At 58.3% G+C, this 21,013-nt stretch overlaps 1 protein-coding gene across 1 annotated transcript in view; it reads left to right on the forward strand.

Annotated features, from left to right (window-relative positions):
• Positions 1 to 16,425, forward strand: part of HS1BP3 (HCLS1 binding protein 3) — a 29,255-nt gene extending 12,830 nt beyond the window's left edge. The window contains exons 5-7 of the mRNA XM_045813456.2: positions 9,330 to 9,490; positions 10,329 to 10,443; positions 14,234 to 16,425. Coding sequence (XP_045669412.1) covers positions 9,330 to 9,490; positions 10,329 to 10,443; positions 14,234 to 14,495 — 538 coding nt within the window. The 3' untranslated portion in view covers positions 14,496 to 16,425. The remainder of the gene's footprint in view (positions 1 to 9,329; positions 9,491 to 10,328; positions 10,444 to 14,233) is intronic.
• Positions 16,426 to 21,013: the final 4,588 nt, after the last annotated feature.

Raw genomic sequence — 21,013 nt, forward strand, 5'->3', positions numbered from 1 at the left:
CATTTCTCTTCTACTTCTGCTTTTTTTTTTTTTTTTTTTTAAGAGGTCATGACACACCACATTGCTCTCAGGACCTGTGTGGGTTTGATGTGGGAAATGGTGCTCTGGGAAGCCAGCACTGGCATCAGGCTCATGTGTGTGTGTGTGTGTGTGTGTGTGTGTGTGTGTGTGTGTGTGTGTGTGTGTGTGTGAAGCTGAAGTCTGGAGACAGGTATAGCTCCTCCAAATTCATGCAGCCACAGATGGCAAGTCACGACTGGGTGGTGTCCCCTTGCACTGTCCCTTGATTCCAGTCATTCTGCAACGTGGGAGGTGGGCAGGGCCCTAGGATTATCCCCCTTTCACAGATGGGAAAGTCGAGGACAGTTGAGCAGGGACTTGGCTGAGCCTTGCATGTGACAGTGCCGCCGCCCCCCCCCCCCCGCCCCGTGGCCTCTCCTGGACTCCCAGGTGAGCCTGTTGACTATTGAACAGGTTGCCCACCCTGCCTGTTAGTGGGGAGTGGGGAGCATTCTGGTTTTTGCAGGAGACTTGGGCATTGCACGCATATTCCCCCCCAACTCCCGGGCCTTTGGTTGCACCCCGCTCTCCCAGATGTGCGCCACCCCCCACCCGCAAGCCCCATCCGGGCCTGGCTTTCTGGAGCAGCGGCGTTTCCAGCTCCTTCCTGCTGTGGACCCTGCGGGGCGCTGTTGCTCCGCGGCAGGGCTGCTGGAAGGGGGGTCGTCAGCACAAAGCCGGCTGCAGTGACTGGCCTGGCTTTTCTTTGTCTCTTAAACCTGGTTTTGATTAGGGGAAAAGGCAGTCGCTGCACCAGTGCGGAGTGCTTCAGACAGCCAGCCTTTGGCCGCCCCGGGCTGGCTCTGCTGCGCCCCTGTTCGCGGGGTTTTGAGCTTCCCTGTCCCGGCGTGGCCGCGGAGCAGCACGCATAGCACGCATGCCTCTTACCCTGTGCTGCTCTCGCCGCGTCCACACACGGCCCTTCCCCTGTCCCGCAGAGTCGTCAGGTTTTACTCTCTGTTTTAGCGACTTCACACGTCTGCGAAAGATGAAATTCAACTATCATAGTCCCACCTTCTGCTGGAAATACCCTGTTAGGGACATCTTGAATTGTAACTTGGATAACCCACGACTGGTACAGAAAAATGGAAAACACAGTGAAAAGGCCTTTTGCCATGAAGGCTTATGGTTCTGGATGTACATTTCTCATACCCCAAAATGGGATTGGGTTGTGCGCACCCTTCCATGATTTGCTTATTTTCAGCTTATATACGGGGTTTTTCCAGATCAGTAAGTGGAGTTCTACGTTCTTAACTCTCTGGTAGTCCATCGGGTCCATGTGCTGTAAGTGGCATTGCCAGGTGCCTGCCTGGGGGCATTGTGATGTTTTCTGTAGGTTTTTGCTCTTACAGGCAGTGAGGAACTTTATTCTGTCTGGAGCTTTTCCTCCCAGATCACTGCCCTAGAGCCAGGTCCTGGAAGCTTCTGCCCTGGGGCCTTGGTTGTGCCACTCCAGTGAAGCATTCTTTAGGGAATTAATCCCTCTCTTTTGAGAAGGCCTCTTTGCCCTTGCAAACCCTGCTCCCCCCGGGAGGCCACTGCCTCCCACCTCTTCCCGCGGTGCCCAGGGAGCACCTCCTCCAGCCCCAGCTCCCAGGGGACCCCTGGCACCCCGAGGGACAGGCTGGTTCCTGCATGGACATGCCTTCCCTCAAGGTCGGGTTTCCCGGCTCTCTGCTCACAGGAGGGGGGTCAGCGCCCAGTGTCCTGTGCATGGCCTCCAGCAGGGAAGCTGGACTTTTTTGGAGTGTGAATCATGTATTTTGTCACAATTGTTTATACAAATATTGCTTTATCTTCACAAGAGACTCATACGTGTTTTAGTATCACAATGTCTTAACTCCCTACATTTGGATGAAACCACTGCTCTGGGATGACCCTGTGGTTTTGGAACCCTCCCAGCACAGCACGCTGGCAGGTACCCCCAGACTTGCTCCCATTGGAGATTTACTTATTTCTGCCCCAGCTTTATTGGGAATTAATCGGCACGTAACATCATGTGAGTTTAAGGTGTACAATGTGATATTTAATACGTGTATATATTGCAAAGTAGTGACCACAGTGAGGTTATTGCCACCTCCATCACCTCCCAAAACCACCGTTTCTGAGATTTGGAAGCAAGATGTCCCCCAGGTGGGCCATGGCGGGGTGTGCAGGGAGAGGCGCAGCGGCGACTTCTCAGCCGCCTCACTCGCGGGCTTGGGGTGCATTCGTGTTCTGGCCCCCGCCTAGGGTAGCAGGTCCCGCTGAGAATCCTGCGGCACCCTGGAGCTCGTGAGAAGAGCCCCGGAAACCAAAGTTGACGAAAGCCTTGGATGTGGCAGGAGGGAAATGAGGCAGGAGCAGCAGGTCCGCTGGCCACAGGGCTTCTGGGAGGGTGGGCTCGGGGGTCCTGGGGGGGCCCTCTGGCTCTTGGGCTTCCCTCCCCTCCCACCTGCCACCTGCCAGGGGGCGATTCTCCCGGTCACAGTGGGGCTGTGTCATGTACCGCTATGGACAGCACTGAGCCCTGGACTGGGACCAAAATCAATGAGGAATGCAGGGGGCACAGCGACAGCTGTCGTACTGGTCACAACCACATCCCCCACTGGGGCAGCAGCACGTGATCTACTGACCAGATCTCCCCGTCCATGCCAGCGCACGAAGTCTGGCCCGAATGAACGGCGTGATGGTGCTTTCTACTTTTTTTTTCTTTTTTAAGGTGATATTTTGAAGATTTATTTATTTGTTTGTTTGTCAGGCGGCCAGGAGAGAGCACGAGCAGAGGGAGCGGGAAAAGCAGGCTCCTGGCTGAGCAGGAGCCTGATGTGGGGGTCGACCCTGGGACTCTGGGATCATGGTCTGAGCCAAAGGCAGATGCTTAACCAGCTAAGCCACCCAGGCATCCACTTTCCCTTTTTTAATTCAGTAGCAAAAATTTCAGTTCTGGAGAAATCTTGTACAGAGCCCCAGTGTGTATCAAACAGCCTGAGGGAGAATTGGCCCGGTTGGAACAGGAGTAGAGACTGGATGTCTGCCCCCTTGGCCTCAGCTCACCTCTCCCTTGGCCCTGAGTGGCTCTGTGGAAGGCCCAGACCCCTTAGAGCATGGTTTGAAAGCCACTGGGAAAGCTGGGTGTGAGGTCAGTCCGGAGCAAAATTAGAGACAGGCAGTCCCAGGTTCAAATCCCAGTTCTGCCCCTTACCAGCCGGGGGACACTGGGCAGGTCATTGAACTTCTTAGTGCCTCTGTTTCTTTCTCTATAAATGAAAGACAAAGTCCAGCCCCGGTGGTAGAAGGATAAAGTGAGATGTATGTAGTGCAGGAAATTTCCTTTGTGTAATGTTATCACTACTTCAGATTAGCTTTGCTCTGAAGAAGCCCTGGGCTGTTTAACCTGAGCTAAAGGCAGCCCTCCCATTTCCTGTTGTATGATGCAACTCCCAGGACCCAGTACACCCTGTCAGACTGCTACAGCCAGGGGGCAGAGATTCCCTGCTTCCCCCCAGCCTTAGTCCCCAGCAGCTGGCTTGATTGGCTGTTCTTGATGGGACTGAATGGTCGCTTGACTCGCTGGGGGTGGAATCTTGGGAGGTCATGCCTGCCATTCCCCTGCCTCAGGCTGCCCCCAAGTAAGAGCATTAGAATGATGGAGCCTTGCACCTGGGGACTGGAGGGCAAATCCAGCATCTTTGCGGTTATTACTCAGGAACGTGTCCAAGATCACACAGTCACGCTCTGTGGAGCTCCCCACCGTGGAGCTCCGGGGAGGACTTTACCCCTTACCCCCAGGCTGAGACCCCACCTGTGCCAGGGTGCCAGCTTCCCGGCCCTCGTCCATGCGTTCTCCGTGTTAGGTGATGGGGGTGATGGGTTTTCTCAATCACAGGGACTGCCAGGCCCCCCCAGGTCACGTGAGCATTGGGAGTGTCATCCGGGATGTGGGAATAAACCAAGACAGCGCAGGCGAAGGCCTTGATTCAGAGCTGGCCATAGCAAGGGAGGGGTCAGCCACCAGACTGCATTTAGCAGAGACTCAGAAGCAGACTGGGAGTAGGAACGATTCCTAGTGGGAAAAGAGAAGGCTCGGGTGTGCCCCGACTGGAGGCTGTTGGTGAGGGAGGCTGGTGCCTGGAGGGGGGGCATCCTGCACGCTGTGCGGACCGTTGAGTGAGCATATTTGGCTTTCTTTGGCTGGGAAAAGGGAAGGGGGTAAAGATTAGGGTAGCTGGCAGTTATCGATCAAGCCCTGGCCGTCGGGGCCCTAGCTGCGGAGTTGTGGTTTGATTTCCTGGGCTGGTTGCTGCAGGGTGTGGGACAACATCTGCTCTGCCCATTGCCTATTTGTATATTCAGTCTCTTGGGGCACTTTGGGTGCGGCCAGAGCTGGGTCCTTGCTTTCCAGCAGTGGGGGGCAGAGCCCTTGCAGCCAGACCGGCCTGGCTCGGTGGTGGTGCAGGTGTGTGCTGGGCGAGGGGCAGGGTTTGGCCCCAGTGGAGAGAAGAAACGTCAGCATGCACAAGCTGAGAGGGCAGGGACATCGTGAGGGGCTGGTCAGTGAGCCCTCAGGTGGGGCTCAGTGGGCTGGGGAGTCAGGCCCCGGCTGTTGAGAAAGATCTTTGAGTGTGACCCTGGGGCTACAGCAGATGACAGGTGTTTACCAGGCAGGCCTTGTTTATTTGTTAGGGCCCAGAATGAAGTCGTGGGGCAGAAACATGATGTGAACCTAGTCGGCCTCAGGCTCCCGCTGTGCCCTGTGCCAGCCTGCCTGTGGGCTCCCTGTCACAGCTTCCAGAACATTCCTTACTGCCATGTAACAGCTAAGGGAACAGACCCAGAGAAGTGAAATGACTAGCCTGAGCTCATACATGGATTCCCTGGCATCCCCCTCCAGGGCTGCTCCCCGGGAACAGAAAGGCCACATTCTTCCCCAGGCCCTCACTTCCCCGACTCTCCTCCCCTGTGTGCCTGCTGCCCGGCTCTTGGCCACTTTGCATACACCAAGTGCTTCCCACTTTGGCATTTGCACAGGGCTGGTCTCTTCCTAGAACATCGCTTTCCCGACTCTGCTCAGCCCCCGTCCAGCGTTTCCCCGAAGCTCCCGTCCAGGGAGGCTAGCGTGGCTCATGGGGTGACTGCCTCTTCTCAGTGACCTGCACCACGCTGATGACCGGGTCATCGTGGAAGCCCCGAGGCCTGGTGCTGCTACAAACAGCATTGTCCCAGAATGAGTTTCACAGAAGTTCATTTATGGGCACTCACTCTGAGAATTTTCTCTCAGTGAAAAAGAGACTAAATTTAAAATTTAAAAATGAAAAATACTTTATTGGAAAGCAGGAACACTGTATGATTGGAAAGGAGGTCGATTTCTGTATCTGGTTAAGCATCACCCTGGCTTGGAAGGTAAGTCATGCTGTCCGTGAGTCTTGGCTTCAGAAGGTTCCACTGCCTTCTGTTCCGTCCAGGAGATACTCCCGCCACTCAGGTGACGCAGGTCCTGGGCAGCTGGTGCCCATGGGGAGGGGGGGGGGCAGGTGCATCCAGGAGCACAGACACAGGCCCCCTGGGTGGCTGGAGGGGAAGCTGCTGTCATGTGTCAGTCACTGTCCCCACAGCTGCCTGAGCCCCATGAGCGGGGCTGCTTCTTGGGCTGCCGGAGCCGTCAGCCTCGGCCTCTGCCGCCTCCCTCACGTTGGCTCCACAGCCGCCTGCACAGTGGGCCTGCTCTGGACATCTGTCTGCTGGCAGGCACACAGAGCAGGAGAGCTGGTGTCTGTCCGTGTGCACACCTGCGTGCTGCAGGAACTTGCTTCCACACGCCTGCACCCACCCGGGGAGCCCCCCACCCGCCTCCTGCCACCTGTGCCGTGCCGGAGCCTGCCCCGGTTCAGGCGACCTCCTTCATGCTCACCAGGAAGGCAGGAGCCATTTGGTCCCTCACCAGGAGGTCTGTCCATCGCTCACTTCTCTGTTCTGTGCCCCGTTGCCCCAGCCCTGGTGACAAGAGTCTAATCCTGTTGGCCCCCCTTTGGTGAAGGGAGAAGAGAGGCGTCCTTTATCGTGTTGATGCACAGGGCGGGCTGGCGGACGGGCACCACAGAGTCGGGCGGTGCATCCTGCAGGCAGCCAGGGGGATGCTGGTGGGGCAGGAGCACAGCAGGGGTGGTGGGGTGGGGGCAGGGCCTTAGTCCGTGTATGCAGCCTGAGTCCGTGCTCTTGCAGTCTGTGAACGAGGGGAAGAAAGTGGGCTGGGGGACTCACCTCATAGGATATACCTGACGTCTCCCTGAGGCCACATGCCCCTTCTGCTCACTGATCACTTCACAGTCCACATTTTCTAGGAGCTCTGTTGCCTTGTGGTGTTCCCCCTGACCCCGTCTCCCCGTCCCCCCGTTGTGCTGCCGTGCTCCCCCAGGCCAGGCCTTGATTGTTTCTCCGTGGACCGTGAGCCAAGCTGCCCTGGGGACCCGGTTCCTGATCGTGCCCGAGCCATGCCCCTGGCAGACCCCCACAGACGAGGGGCTCACTTCCTCTGCCCGAGTCCGTGTCTGTTTCGCTTTGCCTCCTCCAGGAAGCCCTAGGGCTGGGTTGTATCCTTTCTCTGTGCTCGGTGTATTCCGGAACTATTGCTCTGTGGTCATGACAGGTTTATGTGCCTCTTGAGTCTCACCTGTGAGCTTCTGGGGACAGTGGCAGGTCTCCCTGCTCAGCCCGGGAGGTGCATGTGGGAGGGGCTTCGTGAGTGCTGGGTCACAGAGGGCATCGGCCGTGAACGCACGAGCTGCTTACAGAGTGGTTGAGGGCGGGTGAGGAGACCAGCTGACGTGACCGCCAGCTTCGGAGGAGCGAAGCCTTCCGGGTTCCGTCTCTGTCTCAGACTGGTGCTGGGAACCCTCTGTCTTCACACCCTTTCTGCTCTTCCTGGGGGAGCAGGTGGAAATAAGTCTGGATAAGAGATGCACTATCACCTGTGTCCTCTGTGTGTTCATTTGTCTGTCCTTCCTTTTCCCCTCCTTCCTTCCTTCCTTCCTCTCTTCTTTCCTTCCTTCCTTCCATCCATCAGTCCCTCTTTCATCCAGTACCCATCGAGCGTCTGCCTGGACCAGGCACACTGCTGCGGCCCAGAGACTCAAGTTTGGGGGCCAACCAGAGCAGGACCCTGGGGCTTTGAGCTGTCAGTGCGCCATATTTCCTGCCTGTTCTTTGTCTCCCCTGGAGACGGTCAGGGAGAGTTGGGGACGGAGGATGGCCTGGGTGGGTGGGGTAGAGTACAGACAGTGCCTGACGGAACAGCGTCACGTGCCATAGATGCGTTTTATGTCAGTTCAAGACGATGAAAGACCAGAAATGTCTCCAGGGAGAAAAACAAGATCATTCGTCCAGTTCGAGAGGTAAATTCACACAGCAGGAAAGTCAGGCCTAATTTGTGTTCTCAGCACCAGAAAGGTGTAAGAAGGGAAATCATTGAGATCTCTGCGAAACTTCTCCAGACAGAATTCAGCATGTGTGTTCTCTCACTTTCTTTGTTCTGCAGACAGTTCCCTTCTTTCTGTGCTTCCTCTGATTTCTGGTCCATGGGAAGCCTCTGGCCCCCCTGCTCCGGGGTCCTGGATCCAGGAGCAGGGCCACATGAGGGCTGCCTGTGGCTGATTGAGGGCAGCAGTGGGGCTGAGCCCATAGGCCCCAGGCTGGGCCAGTGGCTCCACACCTGGCTGGTCATCAGATTCCTCGGAGATTCCAACCCAGCTTCCTGGGCCGGCCCTGGGGCTCTGACTCAGTGGCTCTTGGCTAGAGCCGTCTCTGGCTGGCCTGCCTCAAGCGGCATGGCCTGTCTTTGGTATCCACTTTCCAGGGGTCATGAAGGCGAACTGGCTCTGCCAGATCTGTGAAACAAACAGCAGATGTCCCTGTTGGAGGAAGCAGGGACGGGGGTGCATGGGGCTTCCTGGCACAGCCCTGCCACTGCATCTCTGCTCTCCATTTCGTCCTCGAAACATGCAGACCCGAGCCTGTTGTCCTCACCCCATCCTGGATCTCTTCCCTGCTACGGGGACACTTTGTAGGGACAAGAGCACAGGACCGTGAGCGGGGCCTCGGCCCTGAATGCGTAGGTGTGCTCCGTCCTGGGGCTGTGACCCTGTAGCAGGTGCACTTCCAGCTCCTGTGGCTTCTCCCATCTCAGCCAAGCCTGAGATTCTCCAGGAAGTCTGCAGCCAGACCGTGGGAATGGTCACCCCTGAGCACCCTGCCCTCCAGCACCCAGGGCAGCCTGCTGCTCTGTCCCTCTGCCGCTGGTTGGTCTGTGCTATCGAGTAGGGCAGGGCTTCTGTGTGTGGTTTCCTGCACAGTGTTGCCAGCAGGAGCTCAGATGGTGACCTCTGTCCAGTGGAACTGCCCGCCAGGCAGACAGGCACACCAGAAATCCTGTTTCCAGTAAAAAGCATATTTTTCCTATTTGCGGGAACCTTATAATGGCTAATTTTGGCATCCACAGCAGGGATTGGATTCATGTTAAAGTAAAACCAAGTCTGTTTATTTATCTGCAGTGTGACTTATGTATGCAGATCTGCAGGGTTCGATTTCAAAAATGCCTGCATGAGCCCTGCGTCACCACCACCCAGGGCAGGAAACGAAGCAGTCCCGTGGCCCAGAAGCTTCCCTCGTGCCCTCTCCCACTTTCCCAGAGCAGCGTCTGGTCCAAGGTAGAACCTTGGCCAGTGGGAGAATGAGACGTAAAGGGACCTTGGTGGGGGTGACAGAGCCAGTGGGGCTCTGAGTGGCCAGAGAGGTTTCTTGAAGGAGGTGGGGTTTGCCCAGTGGGACTGAAGTGTTTGCTGGGATGACCAAGGTGTCACTTCTCAAGGCTGCTTTCTGCTGTTCCCTGGGTACCACCTGTCCGTAGCCTCAGACCGCATCCACCCCCCTTTCCAAGTGGCACTGATATGCCTCTGAGCCCGGCCCCTGGCAGGTGGCCCCCACAGCCCCCAGAAGGAGAGCAGCTTCTCTGCCCTGTGAGCAGGCAGGCAGGCAGGCCTGAGTCCTGGCCCGGCAGTCGTCCGGCTCCTTGACTTTCCCTTGCTCCTCCCGCACATCCTAACGTCAGTGCTTGCTGGGGCACAGGGCTCAGCCGCTTTTGCTACCAGGGTCTCACACCCCAGGGCACTGGAAAGTTCCTTCTTGACACAAGCTCAAGCTCACCTCGCCTGCGTGGCTCAGACCAGGCCACCTGCACCAGCCAGTCGGACTCTCGTGAAAAGTCCTGACCTTGAGCCGTTTCTGTGATTCCGTAGCTCCAAGAAGCCCAAGAAGCGCCCCGAAGTGGCGGTGAAGCCCAAACCCTCACCCCGACTCACCATTTTTGATGAAGAGGTGGACCCTGATGAGGGGCTCTTCGGCCCGGGCACGAAGCCCGCCCCCCAGCGCCCCGCAGAGGATGCGCCCCTCCAGGACCGTAAGTAGAGCCTCCTGGCATTCCCTTCACTCGGGGTGTCCGCGCCGTGACCCAGCCAGCCTCTGTAAGGGGTTTTGGACCGGCTCCATATGAGCAGACGGAAACGTCTCCTTGTCCCATTTCAACATGTTACACACTCAGCATACAGAGATTTTCTGCTGGAGAAATCTAGTCTTGCACTTTGTGTCCCCAGAGCCTGGAACATTCCAGACTGTATGTTTGTTCTGATCGTCCCTTGGAAGAGGAGGGGCCATCTCTGTCATTCCAGTGGCCAGGTGTGGGCACTGTCTGGGGAGGAGATGCAGCCCCCCAGGTGTGCTGTGACGGTGTATGATTCGGGTTGGAATGAGAGATTTTGTGTGACCTGAAGAGGCCCCACTGGAGCGTCCTCTGCAGAGTTGGAAAGGGGAAAGCCAAGCGGCCTTGGGACTCCTATGCTTGTTCCTAGGTCTGACCTTTCGTCACCCCACCCGGGTCCTCATTCAGGAGGAACAAATGCTGTCACCCATTTATCCAGCCAGCTCTTGGTGACCACCCACTGAAGGCCAGGCTCTGTGCTGAGCCTGAGAGCACATCGATGAGAAAGACACAGTCCCAGCCTCGGGGCTCAGAGGACATGTCCCGACAATTACCGGGTCACTGTTGAGTGCTGTCCCTTGCCCTCGTCCTGTCCCCACCTGGGCCTGTTCCTCTGGTTCTCTGTGCTCTGCCTTGTTTCTTACTCACGGTCTCCTGGCTGGGCCGGCAGGCTGGCGAGGTTGTCTCCCCCCTGTACCCCCTCGCAGCTGAGGACGGGCCAGGCCGTCCTCTGACCACTCTGCTCCTGCCTTCTCCACAGCCCTGAAGTTGTTTGAGGATCCTGACCTCGGTGGTGCCGTCCCTCTGGGAGACCCCTTGCTGCTGCCTGCCGCCCAGGAGAGTGGAGGGCGCGTGTCCCACGCAGAGCTGTTCAGGTACCGTCCGTCCCTCACGTGCTCCCCTGTCAGCCCTAAGAGTAGCCTGGACAGAGCCAGGGACCCGTCCCCGTGTGAGAGCGTCTCACCAGCTTCGGCCTCCAGTGGACGCCATCTCGGCCCATCAGAGGCAGGAGCCTGTGGGTGGGCGCTGACCAGGAGGCAGTGGTGGGGATTGGGGCAGGGGTGGGGGTGGGCCGCAGCCCAGGGCAGCTCAGCACGCTCCAGAAGGAGCTTCATGAATACAAGTTTTTGTCTTTGTTTTCATACTCACACTTTTCATAGTTTATGTGAAGAATAATTAAATTATATAATTGCAGGAGCAAGTATAACTGGCATAAATAGGTTTGGGAACAACTGAAATGGGTCCTTGGTAGCACGCAGCCCTCCCGGGGTGAGGGGGGCAAAGCGCAGGAGTGCCGGACAGCGCGGGTCCCGGCAGCAAGTTGTAGAGGGGAGCGTGAGGCAGAGTCCGTTACACGGAGATGGGGGGACAGACGCGTGCACAAGTGCCGGCTCCTGCCTCGGAGTGCTTGCCGTGGTCCGTGTGCTGGACTCCGCACATGGCCTCAGTTCATCCTCACAACGCCCCCACCCCCGAGCCATCTTCTCCGATTTAGAGAACAGAGTATGGGAAGATAACTGGTCCAAGGCCGCAGCTGCCACAGGACAGAGCCAGGATTGGGACCCGGTCCACCGGATCTGTGTCCTGTCCTCCCGGCTCCTCCCAGGGCTCTCGAGGCACTTGCAGGAGGAGAGGCTGGGAGATCTGCCTCCCGCCCTGGGCCGGCCACGCTCCCCGGGTTTCTGCGTGTGCCAGCTGCGCTCTCCACGTACTTGGTACTATGCGTCTCCGTTGCATCATCCGTGCCCCCCAGAACGTGGCTGTGCTCGGCGGTTTACAGGAGGCCAAGCTGTCTCTTTCCAGGAACTAGTTACGTGGTGCCGAGAGGCTGTCATGTGCACCCTCATTAGCAGCCTTGGGCTGTTAGACAGCCCTGTCAGTGCCCAAGTCACAGCAAATGCATCTTGTCTTTACATCTCCCTGTGGCCCCTGGCATCTGTTCCCTATCATCTCGTATTCTTGCCCCTGACCGCCCCGGCAGGCTGGGAGAAGCTGGGGTGGTGCTGTCTTGAGAGGAGAAACTGAGGTACGGGAAAGCAGACTAGTAGAGTCAGCCCTGGGAAGGGCGGCAGGGCCCCACTGAGTGTGCCCTGCCCGGGGAGGCTCTGCCCTCTCCCAGGACTCAGTGTGCCCTGGGGAGGCCATTCCACGGGGACTTTCCTGGCACAGTTTATTCTGAATCGTGACGCCAGCCCTTCCCGACCCACGTTCTTCAGAACTCTGGTGTCCCCTTCAAAGGGTTCTGTGGCCGAGTGGCTGGGGCAATACCCGTGTTCAGCAGGACTCTGGGCACAAGTGGGAAACAGTGTGGCGCATTGTACATTCCCGTTGGTCTCTGGGACCCTTTCCTTTGTCATGCCTCTTGGCATCCCCCAGAGCCCTCTGGGAATCCCTGGGGAATGGGTGTCTGTGGCCCTGCCTTCGCTCTGCCAGAAAGCTGGTGATAAAGACTTCACATTCTGAGAGCGGGAGCCAGGTTTTCTCCTTTGTGCTGGCTCTGTGACCGTCCAGGCAGCGATGGGGGTTCCTTGTGGTAAAAAGCTTCCTGACCCTCACTGATTCACTGAGGCTGTCACCCGTCGTTCATGCCATCATGGCCGTCAGCTAGCCTGAAGCCCACCTGGAGTGCAGTTCCTTCCTGCTCTCTGGCCAGGCCAGGGGGCAGCCTGTCCTCTGTGGGGACCAGGGGAGGGGAAGTGAGACTGGGGTCTTTGGAGCTCCCCGCAGCCTCTCCGTGGTTGACCTTGCACGGCAGGGCCTGGGAGAGAAGGGAGCCGGACCTTGCGTGAGTGGGACCCAGTTCCAGTGGTGACTCAGGGAGCCGGGGCAGAAATAGAGCCCGTAGAAAGGGGTGCCGCTGCCGCCACCTGAACCCCGAGTGTGACTGCTGTACCTGCCACCTCAGAGCAGCTTCTGGCTAGTTCCCAGCAGCGTCTGCCCCAGCTGTGTAAATCATGGACACTGACACGAGCAGTTAGCTGCTGCTTTATTTCCTCAAGGCCCCTGCGTGAGGATCATTCAGGCCCCGTGAGCTTTCCCGGGGCCCCAGCGCCAGCGGAGGCTGCAGGAGGAGCCGCACCTGCCGTGGGGAGCTCAGGGAGGAGCGGCTGCTTGCAGGGAGCTAGGCCGCAGCCGCGCTGAGGTTGCCGGGAGCAGCCTGTCCTGGGTCACGCTTCTGCAAATTGCCTCAAACCGAAGACGGCTACCTCTCTTCGAAGGCCTGGTTCGGGCTGGGCCCTCTCAGTCGGGACTGGAGGGACATCTCTGCCATCCACAGAGGCTCTGAGTTCTCCCTTTGGGGTCCCTGCCCCGCCGCAGGAGGGTGACCCGGGGAGCAGACAGCGTGACCCAGAGCTCCTCAGGCAGCTGGTACTTGGCAGGCAGGCCCTGCAGGGGAGGGTGGTGCTGGGCACTCCACGCTCAAACAGGCCGCTTCCTAGCCCTGCTGATGTCTGAGCTGGATCCCACTGGCAGATGGGGAGACTGAGGACCAGGGAGGGAGGGTATGAAGCGGACCCGAGGCCGCTGGTGAAGGAGTAGCGGGAGAGAAGTGGAACTGTGCTCTGGGCACTGTGCTGTGCATCTGGGCCCACCTGTGCCCTCCCTCCCCTGTCCTCAGCATGGCGAATGCGGCCTCCTAAGATCCCCTTAGACACCTTGCCCGGGTGTGGGCAGCACCTGTCCGGATGTCTCTGCCAGTTGTTGGTTTAGGAAGCATGTAAAGGGCCAGGCATCCTCTTTCAGGAATTCAAAAGGTGGCCCTTGCATTTCAAAGGGAATTTTCCATGCGACTCTGTGAAAGCCCCCAAGATAGTGTTACCAGACTCCCCCTGCCCCGCCCCCCGCAGCCTGGGTCTCCTGCTGTCCCCTGGTTCCAGACCACATCGATTTCCTCCACCGGGAGCAGGCAGTAGGTGCTCCCTCAGGCGAAGATAGCAGAGCCAGGTGGTGGCCTGCTCTGCCTAACTGCCGTCCAGGACCCAGCGCGGGTCCTGCATGACCATCCCACTGCCGCGGGCTTTAGTCCCACCCAGTGGTGGGCTGTCAGCTCCAGAACCATGGTGGCGCCAGCCCTCGGCAGGCTCTGTCTAGCATGGGTGGCCCACAGTGGGCACCGTGGACAGGCAGCCCCCCACGGTCGTCAGATCCCCTCATGTCATCTTTCTCAGGCTGAACTGGGTCCGGACGAGGGCTCAGCTTCTGAAGTCAGACTCAGACACCCTCATGCGCGGTCATCTCGCGGGTAGCTGGGCCTCCTGGGGCTTGAGCGTCCGCATCTGCAGGGTGGAGACCAGCCGTACCCCCAGAGGGTTTGGGGATAAAGCGAGATACCGTGTCCAGGTGCTTGGCACAGAGCAGGGCTCCGCAGCTGGCAGCTGTTACTTTCTTCTGGACTTTCTTCTGGAGGTTAGAGGACAAGTCCCCTAAGGGCCATTGTCTAGAGGGGACCAACCGAAAAGCAGAGCCCTCCAAAGGCTGCTGAGGGGCCGGTTCTGCTCCCCCTGTGCTGTGGGCGAAGCCCGCCCCCCAGTTTCTCTGTGGGGCAGCTGGCAGAAAGGCCAGGTTGGGGCGGGGCCTGTCGCACTCCCGGAGTGGGGTGCCGTTGCCTCCGGGCCTTACTCCCTCCCGGGGGTTATATTCAGAGCTTCCCCTCTGGTTCCCTAGAGTTGAAGAGGACTTGGACCAGATTCTGAACCTGGGGGCTGAGCCCACACCCAAGCCCCAGCCTAAGCCCAGACCGCCAGTGGCAGCTAAGCCAGCACTTCCCAGAAAGCCAGCTGTCCCCCCCAGAGCAGGCCTGTTGGAGGCCGAGGCAGGGCGGCGGAAGCAGCAGCAGCAGCAGATTGAAGCCATGGACGAAATGGACATCTTACAGTATATCCGGGACCACGATGCGCCTGGCCAGGCCGCCCCCAGCCTCTTCTGACCCTCCCACCCCTGGACTGGCCCTGGGCTGCCAGAGCCTCTCCGCTGGAGGGATCTGGGGTGACGTGGGCACTGTGCCCTGCAGGGCCAGGACCTCTGTTCCCAAGGGAGGGGGGTGGATGCACAGGTCATAGGACCCCTGTGCTACTTTGGTTTTTGTTTTGTGTTGTTTGCCTGTGGGGTCATAGAACCCTGAAGGGCATGGAGAGAGAGGTCACCATAGGAATTGGAGCTCAGATTGTCTCAGCCACATGGATATGAAGGGGAGAGCGTGGGGGCTGCCTTGCTAACCAGGACCTCAGCCCCCAGGATGAAATTGAGACTGGAGGGACTCCGGGATGCCCTACTCGGGGCAGGGGAACTTTGTGTCCAGTCGTGCCTACTGCATAGGGGGGAGGGTCTGCCCAGCCTGGGAGGAGGGGTAGAGTCCCTGGGCAGTGTGGCTCCTGGGGGCCCACAGGCTCCGAGACGGATGCCAAGTGGCTGCCTGGGAGAGCCTGGTTGGGTGGAGTGTCCCTGGGCTGCCTCTGGTCATCAGGTGCTAAGCAGGGTACTTTCCCATGTGTCCAGCTTGAGGGAGACACGAAGCCCAACCCTGCCTCTCTCGCGTGTGGACGGCCTGACGAGCCCCTGGTCTTCCTTCCTCCTCCTTTCCCAGGGAATGCCTGGCCAGGCCTTGGCCTCTGTAGGCCTCTGGTCATATGGCCAGTGTCCACCCTTGCAGCTCCGAGCAGAGCGGTCGTGGTATCCTCCATCCGCTGCCTGGGCCTGCACTAGGGTGTCTCTCCTACTCACAGTGAGCCTGGGCGGGATGCTCTTGGCTGCTGCTTCAAGCACTCTGTCCAGCGGTGGGTGCTGCCAGGCCTTCCCTGTCCCCCAGATCTGGACGTGCTCACCGGCCTCTCAGCATGGGGACCGCCTCTCCAGGGAGAAGGAGCCCTGTGCCAGAGCAGGGCCAGTGCCTTAGACTTCCCCCCCCGGACCCCCCCATGCCCCGGCACACAGGTCGGGGCATGGCACAGCGCTCAGGAAATTCTCAGTGAACGATGTTTAATAGAGCAAAGGATATCTTTTTAAATATATTCTTCATGTTCAGAACTAGTTTTTAACGAAACACAGTTTTTAATGAAATGCAATCACGGTTGTCCCTTGGCTTCTCTTGCTTGACAGAAACCCTGGAAGGGGGTTTGGAAGTAGGACCCCCTGATGCTTTTCTGATCGGGGCCAGCAGCCCCCCCTGAGGGAGGCTCCCGACCAAGCTGGTTCTTGGCCACCATCAGAGTCTCTAATACCCTGCTCCTGCCCTGCGCCCGCACCTGTGGGCTGTGGGAGCACCCCCTCTGTCCTGCGTCTCAAGCACCCCGACACCCTCGTCAGCTGTCCAGTCTGAGGAGGCTGCCCTCCCACAGCCTGGGCCAGAGGGACAGGACGTAGGCAGCTGTGGGATCTGAGAGCTGCACGCCTTCTTCTCTGCCTTCCCCGGGCTCCAGGGCTTCTCTCCCAGGGCGCCGCGCAGCCTCGGGGCTCCTCACGCCTGCCACTCCACTTGCCTTTCACCGCCAGGCCTTCGTGCCCCACGCCGGAAGGCCTCGGAAGGAGCGAGTGCCGAGGGGAGGGCTGCCCCTGTTCTCCCTCCTGTGCCAGCTCCCCACCCGCCACCACCGCTCACCAGCTGTGACATAGGAGCAGAGGGCTCAGCTGGCAGGTGCCCGGAAGGGGTCACAGGCAGAACCTGCCATTCTGGTGTGGGTTTCAGCCACTGTGGGCTGGCCTCCTCCCTGGAGGCCTGGTGCTGCCTAGACACAGAGTGAAGATGTGCACGTCCCCGGATAATGACGCTCAAACTGTGGCTGGCTCTCCGCCGCAGGTCTGTGACCTACTGGGGAATCGGTGACACCCAGTGATCCAATAAAGTTCATGTCAGTGACTCATTCCAGCATTTGTTAATGGTGTTTTTTCTGCGCCTGGGCTGATGGGGAACACTGGGGAGGGCGGGGGGAGTACCTTGTTAACAGTGGGCTCAACAAGGGGGAGCTGCCCTGGAAGGACCCTGGGGTCTGCCATGGCTCAACCCAGGCTCCCAGGCTGCTGCTTGGTAGGGTGGGTTGAGGCCAGAGGGAGGATCCCACTGTGTAAACTGAGGCAGAGGGGCCAGAGGCCCAGGCCCAGCAGGAATCACCGGGTCAGTAACTGACCAGCCAGGACCCTTGGAAACAGCCTGGAAAGCGGATCCTTCCCTTCTCCAGACTTACCGTCTCCATAGTGGGGACTGGCCTAGGCTTGAACTGGTCTTCGGCTCTTCAAGCTGCGACATCAGACAGCCCTTCCAAGTAAACCCATCCATCCATACCCACACCCCTGGCCTCCACCCCTCTGCTGGAGCTCAGATTCTGAGATGCCACTTTGTGCCTGGACCCCAGAGATCCTGGGCAGATGGCTCTGCAGACTGACAGGCGCTGGAGAATTAGAAACGGGTCCCCAGAAGCCTGCGAGGCCCTGAGCTGGGGTGGGCTGTGGGCCAACCCTGGCCTCCTCCTACCGCTTGGCTTTGGCTCTTGTAGCCAAGCTTGAATTGGGGTCTTGGCTCCCAAGGACAAACAGTTGGGCTCTTCTGAGGAGGACCCCACAGCCAAGAGCCTACAGCTGAGAGCTCACCATACAAAGAAAACCAAGAGTTGAAATTGGGGACAGCAGCCTTTGTCTTGAAGCCGCCGTGAGCTCCGTGGACAGGATGCGCCATCTGTGGCAGGGGCCGCCCTCCCTTCCAGCATCACTGCTCTCGGAAAGCCAGGAACTCCAGTCCTGCTGAAAAGTCCCGATCCTAGCTCCTGTCCTGGCCAGGCTGTGCAGCGGGGCTCCCTGGGGAGTGCCCACCCTCTGAGCTCTGGTGTCCCGTGTTCATATCCGTGCAGCTGTCTGGAACTCCCCCTCTCCTCCACTAGCTCTGGGGGCTGCCCCAGCTCGAGTCCTCACACTGGATGCAGACAAGACAGCAAAAATCCAGCCGCTTTTCAGAGCCCTCTGGCCTCAGTGCCCAGCTGCCACCTTGGCACGGTGTTGATACACTCTGTGCAGAGATTAAACACCCAGCATTAGGCTTTGGTTGGCCTCCGCCCCTGGAATCTTCCAGGGAGGCCTGGTGTGGGAAATCATACTCAGTTGTCCAGCTCCCCAGCCGTCCGGCTGAGCATATCCTGGGGAAGAGGGAAGGGCCGTGGAGCTGCCGTCCCCCAGATGGTGGCCCTGAATGGGCAGCAGGCACCTCCCAGGGCTGCTGGGGCTTTGCGTAGGTTGATGGCTGCCCAGAGCAGGCATGGTCAACACCCAGAACCTTTTTTGAGTGGCTGACCTTTCAGTGTCAAGTTTTGGAGGGTACTATTCAGTGCGAACCCTGATCACTCTAAACCATTCCCCGTCGGCACCCTGAGGCCTCACAGTGGAGGTCGTTGACTGAAGGACCCTTGGAGAAACCAGCCATCAGGCGCTGGGCATGGAAGGATCTAGGTTTCAGTCCAGCTGGGCTGTGCGACATCCTCTCACCCCACAGCCCGCAGTACCGAGTGAAGAGCTTTCCCTGGGCTCTCTTGAAGGGGCTGGAAGGACCGTGACATCCTGTTCGTGCTGGTGGAGTTTCCATGGGCTGATCACTAGCGCATCACAGGGGGACCCCTGCCCGGGACGAGCTGAACGCTCCTGGGAAGTGGCAGGCTCAGCCCGCCCGGCGTCCAGCCCGGACTCTGAGCACTGATCGCCAGGTGCTGAGCGACGTACAACATGGTGGATGGGACGACGTGGTGAACACAACCAGGAGGGCCGATGCTAATCCCTCTCCTGGCTGACCTCGGTCTCTTGTTCTCCACGGCTCTGGCCACGGGTGAGAGCTGAGAGATTTCATTTCTCAAGTCACACTCGGGATAAAACCACAGCTTCTGGAGTGGGGATTATGGGCTGAGCGCGTGGCCTCGGTGAGCGGGGATCCCTACTGACAACTTTCAGAGGTGCCGGTGATTCTTTGCCAACTCAGCAGATAGCAGCGGCCTCTAAAGTGGGTTTTTAGTAAATCTGAGTTAGCTCCCTCCAGCCCGACTGGCCAGTCATGCCATCGATCCAGGGCGAAGCAGAGGGAGGCCAGGACTAGGTAGGAGGCACAACTCTGGGGCTCAGGGGAAACGGAGCGAGAGATGCCATGAACATTTCCTGAGCACCTGCGGGCTACGGTACCTTTCCCAGGCACCACAGAGATTGCGAGGATGGAGAAGCGTGAGCCGGTAAAGCTGGATCTGGTATGAGCTGTGCTGAGCCCCCGTTTCAGTTCTGTTCTTCGGGCCTCCCGCCCAAACAGCAGACGTAGCTGAAGGAGGCACCCCTCCCGTGGGCCGCTCAGCCCATCTTCCCTCCCCTCTGACACCTGCCAGCGCACAGAGTGTTGCATGTGACCTGAGCCCAGCCTCCCGTCTGCTGTCACGAAGGACCACAAACTGGGTGACTTTAAACAACAGGAATTTATTCTCTCCCAGTTCTGGAGTCCAGAAATCCAAAATCAAGCTGTTGGCAGGGCCACACTCTCTCCTAAGGCTCTAGGGAGAACCCTTCCTTGCTTCGTCCGGCTTCCGAATGGTTGGTGACACTCCTTGGAGTCCCTTGGCTTGTAGCTGCGTCACCCCCGTCTCTGTCTTCATGGGGTCATCTCTTCTGTGTCTTTTCTGGGTTTGTGTCCAAATTCCCTCTTCTTGTAAGAACACCAGTCATTGGACTAGGACCCAGTATGACCTCATTTTACCTTAGTTAAATCTGCGAAGACCGGATTTCCCAAATAAGGTCCCATTCACGGGTCCGGGTGGACATGAATTTTGGGGGGACGCTGTTCCACCCAGTATAGTCACTAAGGGCCTGGGACCTTCCAGCAGGCTGACTTACTTGATAGCAGAAGCAATCATTTCTGCATCTCTAGTGGCTGCTCCAGGGCCTGGCAAAGACCTTCTCTGAAGGCCCGTTGGGTGCCATCTGGGACTTACCATATAAGGTTCGGGAGACGCTGGAATCAACCTGCCACTGAAAGCGGACCCAGCCTTTGTCATCACTCGTGACCAGAGGTTAGTGTGGGACTTGTGGAGCTCCAGGTCCTTCCCCACGTGGCCCAGGAGTGGTCTGGCCCCCTCCCAGGCCATCGTGCCTCCTCTGCCCCAGGCAATGGCAGGCCATGAATGGGCCTCCATTACTTCCTGTCCTGAGCCATTGGCTTTTAGGAGTAAGACGAGGCAGGCAGTGTCCCATTCTGTCCTGTCACATCCTGTCCTCTGCACCATCCCTGTGGGCTCCGTGGGCATGGCAGCTGTCCCCTGTCTGTAGCGGGGAGGGAGCAGGGAGGGAAGTGTCTTTGTTGGCCACCCGCCCTGTGCCAGGGTCAGCGTTCTCTCATTGACAGCTGCCACCAGAAATGTGGAAACCTCTTCGTCCAAAGTTGCATCTCTTCTATTCCTTATGTTCCACAAATGAGTGAAACTATATAATTGTCTTTCTCTGCTTGACTTATGTCACTCAGCATAATCTCCTCCAGTCCCGTCCATGTTGCTGCAAATGTGGGGTAATCGTTCTTTCTGATGGCTGAGTAATATTCCATTGTAGCAGGGAGATCGGTAGGGGAAGGAAGGGAAGAATGAAGGGGGGGTAATCAGAGGGGGAATGAACCACGAGAGACTAGGGACTCTGGGAAACAAACTGAGGGCTTCAGAGGGGAGGGGGGTGGGGGAATGGGATAGGCTGGTGATGGGTAGTAAGGAGGGCACGTATTGCATGGAGCACTGGGTGTTATATGCAAGTAATGAATCATGGAACTTTACATCAAAAACTAAGGATGTACTGTATGGTGACTAACATAATATAATAAAAAAATCTTTTATAAGTTGCATCTCATTATTGAATAGGGAAACTTCAAAACTTATTTTAAAAATGACTCTTTGGAGCAACCTGGGGCACATAACGGAGAGTCAGCCGTGGTCGGAGCAGTCTCAGGTCACGGGGCTGTGTCTCCCTTCCTAGAGGGGCGCACCGGGCCGGAGGAGGCCTTTCCCGGTGAGGCCACCGCACCTCCTGCTCAGAGTGATGGCTTTCCCAGGCTGCTGGCTGCCAGGGCTGCCCTCCTGCCGTCACCCCAGCTTCTCACTGGGCGTCTGAGGAAGCTGGAAAAGGCTCTGACAGGCCTGGCGGCAGGAAGCGGCCTGCAGAGCGTGAGAGCCGCTGGCCCAGTCCCCAGGCGCCCGAGGGGGCCTCCCCTGCTTTCTCCGGTGGCTTTTCTTCCTTGGCGAGATCTCTCAACTTCACATATGTGGTTCTGCTTTTCCTTTTGGCTTAATAACCACTTTGCTGATTTCCCCCCAGCAAGTGCTGCTGGTCCCAGAAGGGGATTCTTTTAAATTAGACAGAACAGCTGACTTCTTGTCTCCCTGTTTCTCGGACCATCAGGAGCAGCAGAGAGGCTCTGCTTGACCTGTCGGGGGCCCGAGGGCCTCACTTTACTGC

This window comes from Ursus americanus, chromosome 7 (genome assembly GCF_024610735.1).
Source record: "Ursus americanus isolate L20-20 chromosome 7, mUrsAme1.1.p, whole genome shotgun sequence".
Classification (NCBI taxonomy): domain Eukaryota; kingdom Metazoa; phylum Chordata; class Mammalia; order Carnivora; family Ursidae; genus Ursus; species Ursus americanus.